This window comes from Haliotis asinina, chromosome 12, assembly GCF_037392515.1.
Source record: "Haliotis asinina isolate JCU_RB_2024 chromosome 12, JCU_Hal_asi_v2, whole genome shotgun sequence".
NCBI classification, from domain to species: Eukaryota; Metazoa; Mollusca; class Gastropoda; order Lepetellida; family Haliotidae; genus Haliotis; species Haliotis asinina.
In genome coordinates this window covers 18,753,452-18,768,693 of record NC_090291.1, presented here as the reverse complement: position 1 = coordinate 18,768,693, position 15,242 = coordinate 18,753,452, and the positions used below count along the sequence as shown (strand labels likewise).

Here is a 15,242-nt window from a genome sequence, read left to right as displayed (position 1 = left end):
TTCCCGTCCAATTCAAAAGCTGCAGAGACATGTAAGTCCATATTTCTAAGCTGGAACACGTCCTCCAGGCTATTGTCTGTTTTCATTGACGATATTTAGCCTTATATGTACGAAACCTATCAGGTTTTGTTTTGCGTTTTCTAAACAACGAACATTACATGCATTGTAACGAAGCTTACACTTTCGATTGTTTATTCCTTTTGAGTACACAATGACACAAAGTTCACTTAATGCTTACATCTTTGCAGAGGGAACATGGGAAAGACAAGGGCCGAGATTCAGAGAGACTACAGAAGGAGAAAGAGAGAGAAAGAAGGGGAGAATTATCACAGAAAGGAGAGAGAACGAATGAGAAAATATTATGTTCCAATATCGGAAAGATCACAGAAAGATGTAAGAAAGAGACGTCAAGATGTCCTGAGGTGGGTTCAGAAGCACAGACAGAAGAAAAGAGAAGTAAAGGAAGGAGATACTGCGGGTCATAATTCTACTGTGAGATCAGAGTTAGAAGAGGATGAAAATCAAGTGAGCTGCACGGTTCCCACTCCAAATCCACTAGTGGTACGGTTACCCTTTGTCTCTCCAGACAGGACCAGGACAAGAACAAGGATTAGCAGGATATCTGCCAGACAGAGGAAACAAATCAACAAGCTCACAGCCACGAATAGAGATTTGATGAGAAAGTATAAAAGGGTCAGCAAGAGGTACGAGAGGACGATGAAGAATATGACAGCTGTCCAAATCGATCCAGTTGCAAGCAAGTCATCTGAATCTTCATCTAATGTTACACCTAGAAAGAGAACTGATGGAGAATTAAGGAACAGCGGCATTAGTCCATCAAAACTGCCTAAAGTTATTGTGAAAAAACTACTCCTGGCCAACGTTGTAAGTGATGTGCTGAAATGTGCCAGGCAGGAGACTGGCATAAAGGGAAAACAAGTGATTAACCAGATTGTCTCAGGCGAAATTGTGAAGAAATACCGAATGAAACGTGCTCTTAGTCGGAATGTAGGCATGAACAGAAGAACTCTTCGTATTAGCTCCAAAACATGCTTTGTTCAAAAGAAACGGCGCTTGCAGGTCCTGCATGAAAAGGCAAAGATGTCAGTTGAACACTTTTTGTCTAGAGACGACAACAGTCGACAGATGCCAGGGAAGGCAGACAAAAAGAAAATTGATGATGAAACTAGACAACGTAAAGTATTGACAGACAATCTGAAGAACTTGTTCTTGAAGTACACATCACAGGAATGGAAAATGTCCTTTGCTACATTCTGCCGCCTGCGTCCCAGACATTTTTCACTCACAAAGTACACATCAAAAAACAGATGCCTGTGCCAAAAACATCAAAACATGGCTCTGCTTCTGAAAGCTGCTAGAACTGCAGGGGTTGATGTTCCACCTAATCCAGAAGATTATGCCAGAAAGGTTAAGGAGATTGATTTGAATTCTCTCTTGTCCTGTATCCAAGAGAGAGATGTTGCCTTCGAGCAGTGGCAAAAAGTTGATTGTGGTGATGGCAAGAAGAGGATGAAAGTGATTGAAAGGCATCTTAGCAAGACAGACTTTTGTTCCTTTGTCCACAAAAACACTGCTGAGTTTCTCGAACATTCAGTCAGAATAAAGGAGCAGTACAAAGCACTAAATGATCTGAAACAAGAACTTCGTTCGGGACATGTTATTGTCCAGATGGATTTTTGCAGAGAATTATACCTGTTATAACGCTGATGAAATCCAGAGTGCTTACTGGAATGCCTGCTCTATCACTCTGCATCCAACTGTGGTATATTACAGATCAGCATCAGGGGAACTGAAACACACGAGCTACATGTTTGTTTCAGATGACATCGGACACAATGCAGGAACTGTCTTCTCATTTCTGAAACGTTTAATTCCAAAACTCAAGAAGGATATTGGCGATCTTCAGTGGATCCATTATTGGACAGACAGCCCGTCCTCCCAGTATCGCAACAAAACTGTCTTCTTCTTAATATCTGACCACCAAAACTTACTTGGGATACCTGCAACCTGGAACTACTTTGAAACAGGGCATGGGAAGGGTCCATGTGACGGAGTGGGGGGAACTGCAAAGAGGATGGCGGAGTTGTCTGTTCGACAGAAGAAGTCTGTCATCCAGGATGCCGAGGACTTCTTTAAATGGGGATCTGAGAACCCCAAAAGCTGCACCTATGTCTTCGTTAATAGTGACGAGATCGGTGCTGTCAGGGAGGAACTTAAGGAACTGATTAATGATACAGTCCCGTTGAAAGGTACCATGAAGGTTCATGCAGTCATTGGAACATCAAAAGGAAACATTATGGCTAGACCCACATCTTGCTACTGTTCTATGTGTCTGGATGGTAATTACCACACTGACTGGTTACCTTCCTCCATCTTGAAGACCACAGCTCCACGACCAGGTGTTATTACACCAGAACCTTTAGTGATACCACCGGTAGAACATACAGCAGAGCCTTCATCAGAACATCCAACATATCTGGAACACACTGATCCTGAGCAGAAGGAAGCTACTGCTACACATCACCCTCGCACAGTCGTACCTAACAGTGGTGACTTCATTGCTGTTGTGTATCAAGGAAATTGGTATCTTGGAGAGGTTTAAGAGGTGGACCCGGACGACAGTGATTGTCTTGTATCATTCATGCAGAAAACTGGAGGATCAAATCATTTCAAGTGGCCACAACGTTTGGATGAAATCTGGGTGTCCTTTAAGGATATTCTTTGCACAGTCCATCCCCCTCAAGCCATTGGTCGTTATCGGCGCACGTATAAACTAACATCTCATGATGAAGCAGACATTACCAAGAGTTTCAGAAATGTGTTGTAATTTACGATACCATACCAAAAAACAGTTAATTTGACTTTTTCGGGATATTTGACAGAACTGATTAGATGTCCTTTACAGCATGATTCATTAGTTACTTGATTACATTTCCTCTTGTTGTCTCGTTGTATTTCAGAAACCTGAAATTTTCGTTACTAACAGTGGTAATCTACAAGACATTTTCAGAATTGTCGACAAATTGTTATTTTCATTATTCCGCAAATGATTTTTAAACAATGTTTTTGTTGATGCGTTGAGATTTACCATTATATAAACGTTTGTTTGGTAGATATATGTAGGCTCGGGCTAACTGAAGTGAAAGTGATGCTATCCATGCACACAACTTCTTGAGAACACAAGTTGTTGTTTTGAATGAAGCTGTGTCCTATCTCCGATGACAGAACACATATTCACATGTCCTGTTCATATATCCTGACTCCAGGTAGTAAGGAACAGTAATGTGACCTGTGTAATTGCTTTATACAGAAATCACCGGCATGTGAATGCATTCGATGTGCGTAACGTAAATTACACTAAGAAAAATTAGGGGTCAGCTATAACCAACAGCACAGAATTTACTTTCAGAGTTTGAGTCCTGAATATTCATATGTTTACTTTTAGAATGGTGTACTTACACCATGTTAATTTACAAAATAAAATATTTCACAAGTTTTCACAAGTTTGTTATGTTTAATGGTGCACATTTCGTGAGAATTGGTGATATATATGGTGCTGTGACATTTTCTGTTTGGAAATATCAGTGTAGTGAATATATGTTTATTTTGAAAAAAAATCTTTGATTACAGACCGTCGTCTGCTGGAATAGTGTTGCCTGTGGCGTTAAACAAGCTAACAAACAAACAAACAAACAAACAAACAACACAATAGTTATACCTGTGTTATACTTAGTTATATGTAGTGAACTGTATATGGAGTCTAGCGTACGGTAGTGTATTTGGATTTTAAAGTGCTTGAATTAAACCCTTTTCAATTAAGTGCGTATAGCTGCCATTGAGGTACTGGGAAAGACCTGAATTTTATCCTCAGTTCCAGAAAAGTGTTCGAAGATGTCCAAATGTGGTGTATTTATGGGTTCATGGCATGTGAACTGTCATGGAATGCTAACCAATGTTCGTTCAATTTTTCTAGAATTTATAAACAGGACGATATTGATCTAATTAAGTGTTCAAACTGTAAATTGGGTTTTATTGAAGATGAATTTCTCATGTTGTTAGTTTGTGATAAATATAAAGATCTGATAGAGAAATATCTTCCTACATGTTAATGGTAAATTTATGAAACTCCCCAACATGTTAATGGTAAATTTATGAAACTCCCCAACATGTTAATGGTAAATGTATGAAACTCCCCAACATGTTAATGGTAAATTTATGAAACTCCCCAACATGTTAATGGTAAATGTATGAAACTCCCCAAATCCTCTTGTTACGTAATACTATGCAGTTGCAACAGTATTAAAACGTATATTTATTTCTAGATCAGTTTTTGCTCACGTGACATTATAAATACACCTAATTCAAACATTAACTATAAAATGGGCCATAAGCCCGTATATATTACCGCATAAAGTGTCTGTCTGTATGCCTGTCTGAATACTTGTGTTACTATAATTAGCGTAGTGTGAAAAATGGGATACTCTTAGTTCGAAGGTAGCCTATTTGAGGCGTCCGAACCTCACGTCGAAGACACGGGTTCGATTGTGTGAAACAGTGTATGAAACCCATTTCTAGTGTCCCCAGTCGTGGTATTTATGGAATATTACTAACAGTACATTCACTTCGAATATGAATATATCGACTTCTGGATTTGGGCGAGATAACGATTATGACTATATGTAATTTAAACGCCACTCTCTTGTGGGTCAAATAGATAAATTCGGCACCGTTTTGCACCTCCCCACCCTAGCCCCCATTTAAACAAGATCATGTGTGAAATGTGTATGTCAGTATGCGCGCACACACTCATACACAACAACCACAGTCAAAAGGCAACCTCTAATGGCGAAGACACTTTATCTCAATCAACGTGAACAGTCCAACAAGCAGAACATTTGTTGGACTGGCGTCACTATTAGGGGTACGGGGTCTTTCGCAAGTGGGAATGTTGTCAAACTGAGGGTGTGTTGATGACGTGTTTCAGCACGTTCACTGGTTTTAACCAGTGGGTCAGCTATGTCGTTTGACATTATTCAAGGCTTGCGACCCATGGCCGGTCAGTCTGAAGACTGATAGGACGCGTTGAAAACGACGGAAGTAAGGCATTCAGGTCTTATATTTATTTATTTGCCGGGGAAAACTGATCTAATGATCTGCATTGCGGATAACCTTGGAAATCGCGTAAAATTGTGTATGAAATTGGATGTAATTACATGTTTAAGATCTGCGTCTTGTCATGTCCGACATGTTTGAGATCTGCGTCTTGGCATGTCCGGTTATTAATAGTATAACATTTGTTACATTTATATTGTATAACATTTGTTATTTTTATATTGTATAACATTTGCTACATTTATATTGTATAACATTTGTTATTTTTATGTTGTATAACATTTGTTACATTTATATTGTATAACATTTGTTACATTTATATTGCTCTGTTGATCATCATCACACATTAGCCCAGTAGGCGATTCATCTAAATATGGTATTGCATGAAATGTTAAATTGTCGCATTAGTTTCTATCGTTAATTACTGGACACTATGCAACTTTGAATTAACAAAGACAAAGCTGTTTTGGTATTATTTTGCTGTTTTTGTCCTGTGTGTGTATTTCATGTATATACTCGGTTCCATTTACGTATTGTGTGTGTGGGTCCATAAGTGGTGATTTGGGTATATGTGAGTGAGTAAGTGAGTTTAGTTTTACGCTGCACTTAGCAATATTCCAGCTATATAGTGGTGGTCTGTAATTAATCACGTCTGGACCAGACAATCCAGCGATCAACAACATGAGCATCGATCTGCGCAACTGGGAACCGATGACATGTGTCAACCAAGTCAGCGAGCCTGACCACCCGATCCCGTTAGTGGCCTCTTACGACAAGCATAGTTGCCTGTTATGGCAAGCATGGGTTGCTGAAGGCCTATTCTATGACCAATGACCATAGACGCTCTCTTGAAAACTGTTGAAATATGAACTGTGCATCCTTTTCTCAAAAAGCTGCATCCGCCTTTGCTGCTGTTGTTGCTTAACGCCACTCTCAGCAATTTTCCAACTATGGCGCAGTAGATCAAGACTTTCCGATCGATGGATGATTCATTCCTGTACCTTATAAGGGCGGTAGAGTAGCCTTGCCTAGTGTTTAAAGCATTCGTCACGCCAGGGTTCCACTCCCTGCACAGTGTATCATGCCCATCATGTCCCTATCACGTGACATTGCTGGAATATTGCTAAAGCTATTTTCACTCACTCATCACCTGTGGATTGTGATTTCCTATCCAAAACGACTTCCACGGGTGATGATTCATGAAACAGTTCATTGTCAAAGATAAGTTTACGAGTCAGGGTGAACTTTTGTTTGGGATTCGCGACATTTCTGGCCTGATTCATATCTCCACATTGCTGTATATGTTCATGGAACGCTTCTAGCAAACACCCGTGATATATTCAGATGATGTTTGTATCTATGTTGTTATGTTGTATTTCGTACCGAAAATTAAATCTACAGTTTTATAAACGGTCGGTGAGATGCATGTATCTTACTGTTTGATCTTTAGCCTTTTAGTATGTCATACAGACCCTGAAACAAAGATACGCGATGCAGCCCATGCAAAGGTATTTCATGTATGACAAGTCTAGGTTACTCTCATATTTAAGATTTTAAATTCAAAACTGTCATTTTCTGTAAATTTATGTTCATTCAGAGACTGGCTGTTTGTCTTGTCCATATTTAGTCCAATTAAATCTCATTAGCGCAATATATTCCCTGTGATACTGGATGAAATGTTTTGACATAGGTGTTTATTTGTAACAAATAAACTGTCATCTGGACTTTCAATGAACATGAGAACATATGTTTTGATACGACGTGCCCACCTTCAAATAGTATACAACTTATAATTCAGCACTGGCCGAAAAGCTATAACGGAAATCTGATATTCACTGGCTGTTGATTGCAGATACAGATGAGTAACAGTGTGTGCAGTGAAGAGCATGCGTTAAGCGAATTCCGGACTGCTGCGATGATTTACTCCCATAACGCATACCTCCCAAAATGCAGATAAAAATAGCACACTAATTAAATGGGCCATGCCGATCACCCCTTATTCATGAAAGGCCTGTATCACACTTTGACAAATGTCAAGAACAACTAAGGACTAAGTGGACATCCTTGTCGCACACCCGTGAAACAATCAAAATAATCTGACAGTCTTATTCTTTCGCTGACAACAACAGCAGACAATGAGGGATGGTTGGAGAGTCTCGTGCTTAAAGCGTTCCCTCGTCCGCGAAGATACAGGTTCGATTCCCTACAGGGGTACAGTGTGTGAAAAACCCACACTTGTGTCCCCGCCGTAATATTGCTGGAATATTGCTAATAGCGTCATCAACCATACTCGCGTTCACTCTCTGTTGTACGTTTGGTAAATATTGCATTTTATGGTTTCAGATGAAGTACAGGTCCCTGTGGCTGCTGATACTGTTCATTGGAGCCATATTGCTGTGCTACACACAGTTCTACACTGGCGAAATAGGCCTTGTGACAGCCCAGCGGAAAAACGGCACTGACCAGTATGTTGTTTATGTGTGTGATGGCAGCTTCCCTTGCGGTGGATGGGCCGACAGGCAGAAGGGCATCGTCTCAGCCTACGTTCTGGCCCAAATGTTGGGCCGGAAGTTCAGGGTTAGGATAACGACCCCATGTGCTCTGTCTACGCACCTAGCAGGGAATTTGCAATCATGGGAGATAACTCCGAAAGAACTGGTCGGCTTGAGCGAGAAACACGTGAAGGAGATTGACAAGAATGCGGACAGCCTGCGAAAGAAAATGTCTTCCCTTGATCTCATATCTGAGTTTCCAGAGGATGTGGTGTATTTTACAAGTAATATGGAATATGTAGAGTATCTTATAAAGAACCCGCGTTACTCCAACCGAACGGAATGGATGAGGAAATTGCGAGTAGCGGATGTGTATACAGACACGCTGAAAAAGTTATTCAAACTTAAGCCAAACCTTGAACGGAGATTGTCCAACTTCACCTCCCGGATACCCAGAGAAAAGGGGGTGAAGTTGGCCTGTGCGCAAGTGCGTCTGGGTAAGAATCCCACCGTCCCAACAGACACGGAGCAATTCAATTCATTCGAGAGTGTGAAAGCAGTGTGGGATTTCCTTAAGCCGTACAATGATGCTTCCAAATACCGGATATTCGTGACGTCAGATTCCGAAGACGTGCGGAAAGCCGCGAAGACGGTGTTTCCGAAAACGATAGTGGACATGGAGGGGAATATTGTACACGTTGAAAGAACGAATGGTGCCAGTGTGTGTGATGGTTTTGCCAAGGTGATACTGGACCAGTTGATTTTGTCCACATGTGATGTTCTGGTCATCAGCAGGAGCGGCCTTGCCCGCATCGCTGCTTGGTACAGAGGCAAGAAGGAAGATGTGTATTGTTTTTCAAAGGCAAACGTAACGCCGTGTAACCCATACGATCTGAAGGCGTTCATTCCAAGTTGGTAGGGAGGTGGGGTAATGACTATGTTGCCGCATAGCCTTAAGTCCTATACTGAACAACAAAAGAAACGTAAGTTTCGAAAACCAAAATGAAATCTCATAACGGTAAGCGTCCATGTTTATGTCTTCTGTTTAAAACTTGACAGAACGTCAGAGTTGCGTGTATTTTGCTGTTCAGTATATCTTAAATGGTAAATATTTGAACCTTTTTTCAGATATCGAATCTCACATTTTCCACCCAGCTACAATGGTGATATGGGTAGTTGGACGAGATCGTTAAAAGGTAGAACATGGTTATACTTTGTGAAGCGCGATGCAAATTGTGAACCTAATTTTGATTGTTATGATCCAAAATGCCGGTCGAATTTGTGGAGTGCTTGACAAACTCGTTTTTTTTGTGCGGACTTTGATGCAAAGTTCAGTGTCTTTGAAGTGCAATGTTTTATGAGTTTTAGGTCTCTTGGGCAGCAGTTGAGCCATCTTGTGACTAGATTTTGGCTTCAAGGCTTAAATCGTGTGGAGTGTGCTTCAAAATATCGCTCAAATAATCGAAAATCGTCTGCCCCTTTTGTCATCATGGAAAGATTATAATTTGGTTATTAACCAGCGTAGGTTTGAAATCATCTTCTCTTTGTGATGATTTAAGGCACCTTAAATCCAGAGAGTGCTAGGTTTGACTCTGTGGTGATGTACAAAGCAATAATCCTAACTAATGACGGGGCACGTTCGTAGCTCGGAAAAGAGTATTGTTTTGCGCCGCTTATAGCAATGTTTCCGCAACATCACAGCTGGGGAAACCCGAAATCGCAATGTATAAAGTCTAAAGCTGGTTTCCCTCGCCGTGATGTTACTGGAATAATGCTAAAAAACGGATGTGAAACTTTATTCACTCACTCACTCACTCACTCGATCAATCGCTGCTATGTTTCTTCAACGTACTAGGTGATTAAGAACACGATATCGCGATATCACGTTAGATGAGACGGTTAAGATTGTCTCTCTAAACATGTGAACGATCATTTTAAGGTGCCATTCGTTCATTTGAACCTTGATTCAAATGCCCCTCTGAGTCCGTTTATATTCTGATGTCATAATATTCGTGATATAGGCACAAGGTCAGGTAATTTAGTATTTACTGAATATTGAGCTATTTATGCCACAGCACAGAGCGTATTATTTCTATAATGAAATGAATATGCAGGCTGTTGCAGTGAGCCGACATTTTTTAATCAACTGATGCGGCGTAAGTGTTGCGGATAAACAGAGCATAACTATACTCTCAAAATATGAATCGGACTGTTCAACTTTGTAAATGGAGGGATGGTGTACCCAACTTTAATTGAATTCGCAATTCTATTAGCTGATTTGTAAGAGGACAGGGATAATATACTACTCATCAAAAGTTTAGACTACCATAAAGCACTCTCAATATGTTACAGGCACTCACACATACACGCACGCACGCGCGTGCGATCACATCGAAGCTGAAGGTCACCTCTAACATGGGCGAACCAACTGCACACCTCCTTATGCAGATGAACTGCATGAAGATCATGCCTCAAATTGCTGAATATTGTAATTATTGCAAATATTGTGCATGTGAACTGCTGCGTTTTGGTGTAAAGTTTTCAGAAATCGGCAAGTTTCACGGAGTTTCATCATTTATTGAACTCATGACAGTAATCTTTTCAACGCTACGATACATTAGTTCATGCGCAAACGATAACTTTAAACAGTATGTGATATTTTGCAAAATGTATTTTAGTTGACAAAGTAACTGACTACATTTACACTAATGAGTGTAAACCTTTGATGAGTAGTATGTTACGGAAATTTTCATCGACAGCCATACGGATCTGTCTACTCCTGCAATATGTTTCTGTTCCGACTGAAGGCAGGATATTTTGTCATATATTATCTCATTACGTATCAGTAACATCATTCATACTACTGTCAATGACTCATTGGTTGCTCTGAATTATTACATATCGCAGATGGCAAGCCCCTTTGTTTCTCCGGCTTTATTTTCGACTGTTTCACTGTTTGAGTTAAAAATATTTCAAAACAAGGTGTGATTAATGGATATATTGTAATCTCAAGTGTTTAAAGCCGGGCGGGACAACTTAGGGATGACCAGCGAGTCCTATCTTGACACACAGAAGGGAGCAAGCTACAAAGACATATTTTATATCATTGGAAAGGTCTCGAGGAGATGAACACGAAAAGTTTATCTGCCAGTGTGTCCACGTGTTAATAAGCTCACAAACTGGCTCTGAAAATGCATTTCTGCAGAAGTTTCTGGCAGAATTTTTTTTCCTGCATATATTTCTGGCAGAATTTTTATATTTCAGTGCCAGAATTATCTTAATTTAACAAAATTAGAGAGCATAAGTAATGATACTGCTGCGTGAGTGGTAGTTTCATGTTTAGTCCAAGTAATAAGCACTAAGCGTGATCAACCGATCTTAGTGGATTCACGTCATGAAAGATTAATTTAAAAGTATTGGAGTGCATTTTCCAATCCCAATAAGCCTACATTGTTTTTGTATGCGATATGGGTTGAAGGCGAATAGAGGCGAAACCCGACATATACTACATACATACAATAATAACAATGTAAGACATGTAATTTGAATTCATCAACATGCCTGAAAAGATCAGCGTACCAGATGAGATGATAAACAATACCTATGCGACAATGCATGAGCGTTCAAAGTGACAATACCCGCGAAAATGTAATTGCCTCGTAGAAACAGTGATTTATGCCAAAGTGACCACCGAGTATTCACACCTGTTAACTGGTGATTTATCAGGTTGTCTCTATAAGCGGTCATCGTTCCGGTTCGGTTGTCCTTGAGTGGACACCGCGGTTAATAATTGCGCAAGCCAGAGAGCGGCCACGCATGGAATACACCGAAACAACCCCAGGTGCACGAGCCATAAATCATTGTAGTTTGTTTATAAACTTTTCGTGTTCATCTCCTCGAGATCTTTCCAATGATATAAAATATGTCTTTGTAGCTTGCTCCCTTCTGTGTGTCAGGTTAGGACTCGCTGGCTATTTCTAAGTTGTCCCGCCCGGTCTTGTTTATTTGATCCAGTTTTGCTTAATTGAGAGAAGGGAACAGTCTGCGTTCTTAAGTGTGTATTTCATCTTGTCATTTCATGTAATTTAGTATTTCATGGTAGAAAAAGTAGGCAGTCTTTAGAATCAGTCTTCATCTACCCTGCCGAGACTGTCAACGGCCATATGTTAACGAAAGCAATGCGTAACGCCACTCTTGTCACTAACCCAGACAGGGATCATGTACCCCACAGTACCAGGTATCATGTACCCCACAGTACCAGGTATCATGTACCCCACAGTACCAAGTATCATGTACCCCACAGTACCAGGTATCATGTACCCTTAGGTGGTCCCTGTAGCACCTGTGATACACACGAGTGCCTTCGTTGCATCCTCACACTTTGTATACTGACAGAATAACATTATTTTCACTGACTTGTACGCTGTTGTATTGTTGAATTCCCTATTTCAGTCTTCAAATGTAATCTGCCACTCTTCTCTTAGGTTATTGAGCACAAATCGTGCAGTAATCTAAAATGCTGTAATTGAAGTCGTCCAGACTAATCTCCCTTACGTGTGCTTGAAACGTAAATTCATAGGAATCCGCTGGAGTCAAGGGTTCAAATAAAGGACAGGTGCAATCCCTCTACCTTTTCAGAAAGGCAGTATTTTTAAAAACAAATGTACATGCATTTCAGTGCGTGTAGTAGCATGGTATTTATTTGCAGTGGGTAATGTCAAATTGGCTGTGCAGAGGAAAGCTCGCTAGCTGACTCAGATTCTAGGTTGCGTCGCTGCTGATATTTTCCTCCTCATCAAACAGACCCACCATGACTGAAATATTGTTCAACGAGTCGTTGAACTCAACTGAGAATAACGTCCAATTCAGCGCTTCCGTATCCCAGTTACAGCCCACGCATGTATCATGTGGTTACAATTGTTTAGTATCAGGTATCTCTCTTACTTCTTTAATTGTATAAGGTAGAACATGGCCATTGCACAGGGCACACATCACCCATATCCTCGCGTGAGGAATATCCTGATCTCGCGAGATTTCCTAACTGTTTTGAGAAAGAGGCTGAACGGCCCACGTCAGAACGAGGTTCGAGGACGCCTATCATTAAATGCAACGTATCTTATTCCTTTGCTTTTCTTTCAGAGAATCTTTTCAGGTCAGCTTTCACTTTTCAGCGGGATTTTGCTCTGGATTAATTCCATTTTGTCATAATCATGTTAAACATTTATCTCCATCTGATTTGCCGTCTGATTATTTTATTGTTTGTGATGTATAAACGGTTATGGAAAGACCATCATCAGGCGCTATCATGTTGAAGTTTGAAGTTAGAAGTTTTGTAACAGGTTGCCAGTGGCCATTACTTGTCATTTGTTTTCTGGAGTAACATCTGATTAATTTATCAACGTAACGTAACACAGCTCAACACTTCATCAATGCATCACGGGTTGTATGTAGTTGTTGAATAAAGCTCCTTTAGCCTTTGTGGTTAAAGTGTTCTCTCGAGCTCGTTACACTGAAGACCGGGCTCGATTCCCTACCTGGTAAAGTTGAACCCATCTCAGGTGACCCCCTCCTTGATAGTGCTGAACTTTTGCTAAAAGCGGCATAAAACTATACACACTCGGTCAAGATCAGTAGTGAACATGTATTACTAATGGCGATGTGACAGCGGTCTGTAAATAAATCTGGACGGTTGACACATGCCATTTTATTTCGTCGTTCGTGATGTCCGTCACACTATTGTCTGGCCCAGATTCAACTCTGTGCCGACTGAAGTGATGTAGCTTGAATATTGCTGAGTGTGGCGTTAAACGACAAACCTGTATCCGAAACACGATGGAGAGAAGTATCAGATACAAACTCGGAGTTTATGTTCACACAGCTGTTCAATGTACACTAATATGCGTTAACAGATAAGGTACGTAATATATTTGGGACCGTATACATATTCACAAGAAAATTAGACACACAAATCTGCACACTTGTTAGTATATTGGTACAAGTCAACCCAAAGACGATGTTCAGATATGCTTTTGAATTTAAATTTTAATGAGGTAGAACATCAGCTGAGAATAAAACGCGTCACGTTTGCAGTCGGTCTGAAAATGTATTAACATAATAGGCATGTATTAACTTAGGGGATAACTGGAAGTTTCGATTTATTTAAAATTCGAATTCTTGTTTGGTCTATAAAAACCGACCGTTGAATGAAAGGTAGTCATTGAGCGTTAACTGCAGCGGCTGCTTAGTCTGTTTGTACGCATTAATTTTAGGTGGTAATTACGGCTTTTCCCCCTTTGTTTAGCAGGCATTCATTATGACGTTTTAAGATCACGTGTTACGCCACTCATTTGTATCGCTCTGTTGTATCCTTAAAGGGACGTATTAGCCAGATATACTCATATGAATTTTTTAAATCGGTATTACAAACAACATTATTGCTTTAATATTTAAAAGCGAAATAACGGTAATGTGTGTACACATTTTAGACTACGTCTGAAACTGAATGTGGATGGTATTGTAATCAAAGCGCACTTTATCTGTTCCTGGTTAATACTGCGCGATAAAAGGTCTCGAGCACATCTGACCACGATGTATCACAAGAATGCGTCATAACAGCAGCGTCGTCGGGATCATATGCATAATAAATTCATCAACTGATATGACCTACATATTAAGATAATTGTATGCCGATACAAATGTTTACCTTTGAAAATATTGTTTTGCTATTCGACTTGAATTACTTCATAAATGTAAGCCTCTCCGACTTACTTCAACAAACCAGTGAAGATCCGGGTTGGAATGGATCTTCAGAAACTAATGCTTGTCGTAAGAGGCGACTAACGCGATGGGATCGAGTGGTGAAGCTCGCTGACTTGGTTGCCACACGTCAATTTTCACTGTACAACAGAATGTGGGGAGATCGTATGCCAGTTGCGTAGATCGATGCTCATGTTGTTGATCAGTGGATTGTCTGATTCAGACTCGATCATCTACAGACTGCCGCTATGTATCTGGACTACTGTTGAGAGCGGCGTATACTATACTCACTAACTACAGTCATATTTTTAAGGGAAAAAATGGATGATGTGTTATATATATATATATGTTATATATATATATATATATACCAAAATAATAACAAGAATCAAATCAGGAGAATTAAACATTCTTTTAAACTTTCACAACTGTGTACTTGATGCATTTAATTTCTTTAAAGGTCAATCTAGTGTTTAAGTCGATGTATTGAGACCTATGTTTAATTTGTACAGTCAGTATATTAACAAAACATTCCATCCCTCATTACTCCGGATTCAAATTGTTTTTCATATTTACATATCTTGTCATGTTGGTAATGTTATATGTTTTTTTGTGTGTAATAAATATGTGCCACATTTCTAGCTGTGTGTTTTGTTGATGTTGGCCAACAAGTAATTCATGGAATGTACAACTGGATGTGCAAGATGCCTGATGCTAAATACATGTAATGAACGGTTATAATAACAGTTCACTGTCAGACACATCTGCACAACACGATATTATGTCTTCACTGAAGTGCCAACCCGTGAAGATCCTGGTTAGAATTGATTATTTTCAGTTTTGATTTTTTAAATTGTAAAG

At 39.9% G+C, this 15,242-nt stretch overlaps 1 protein-coding gene across 3 annotated transcripts in view; it reads left to right on the top strand.

Moving 5' to 3' along the window:
* Positions 1-15,022, top strand: part of LOC137258293 (uncharacterized) — a 41,692-nt gene extending 26,670 nt beyond the window's left edge. For all 3 annotated transcript variants that reach the window (XM_067795924.1, XM_067795926.1, XM_067795925.1), the window contains one exon: positions 7,477-15,022. In XM_067795924.1, the coding sequence (XP_067652025.1) occupies positions 7,477-8,544 (1,068 nt within the window). In that variant the 3' untranslated portion in view covers positions 8,545-15,022. The remainder of the gene's footprint in view (positions 1-7,476) is intronic.
* Positions 15,023-15,242: the final 220 nt, after the last annotated feature.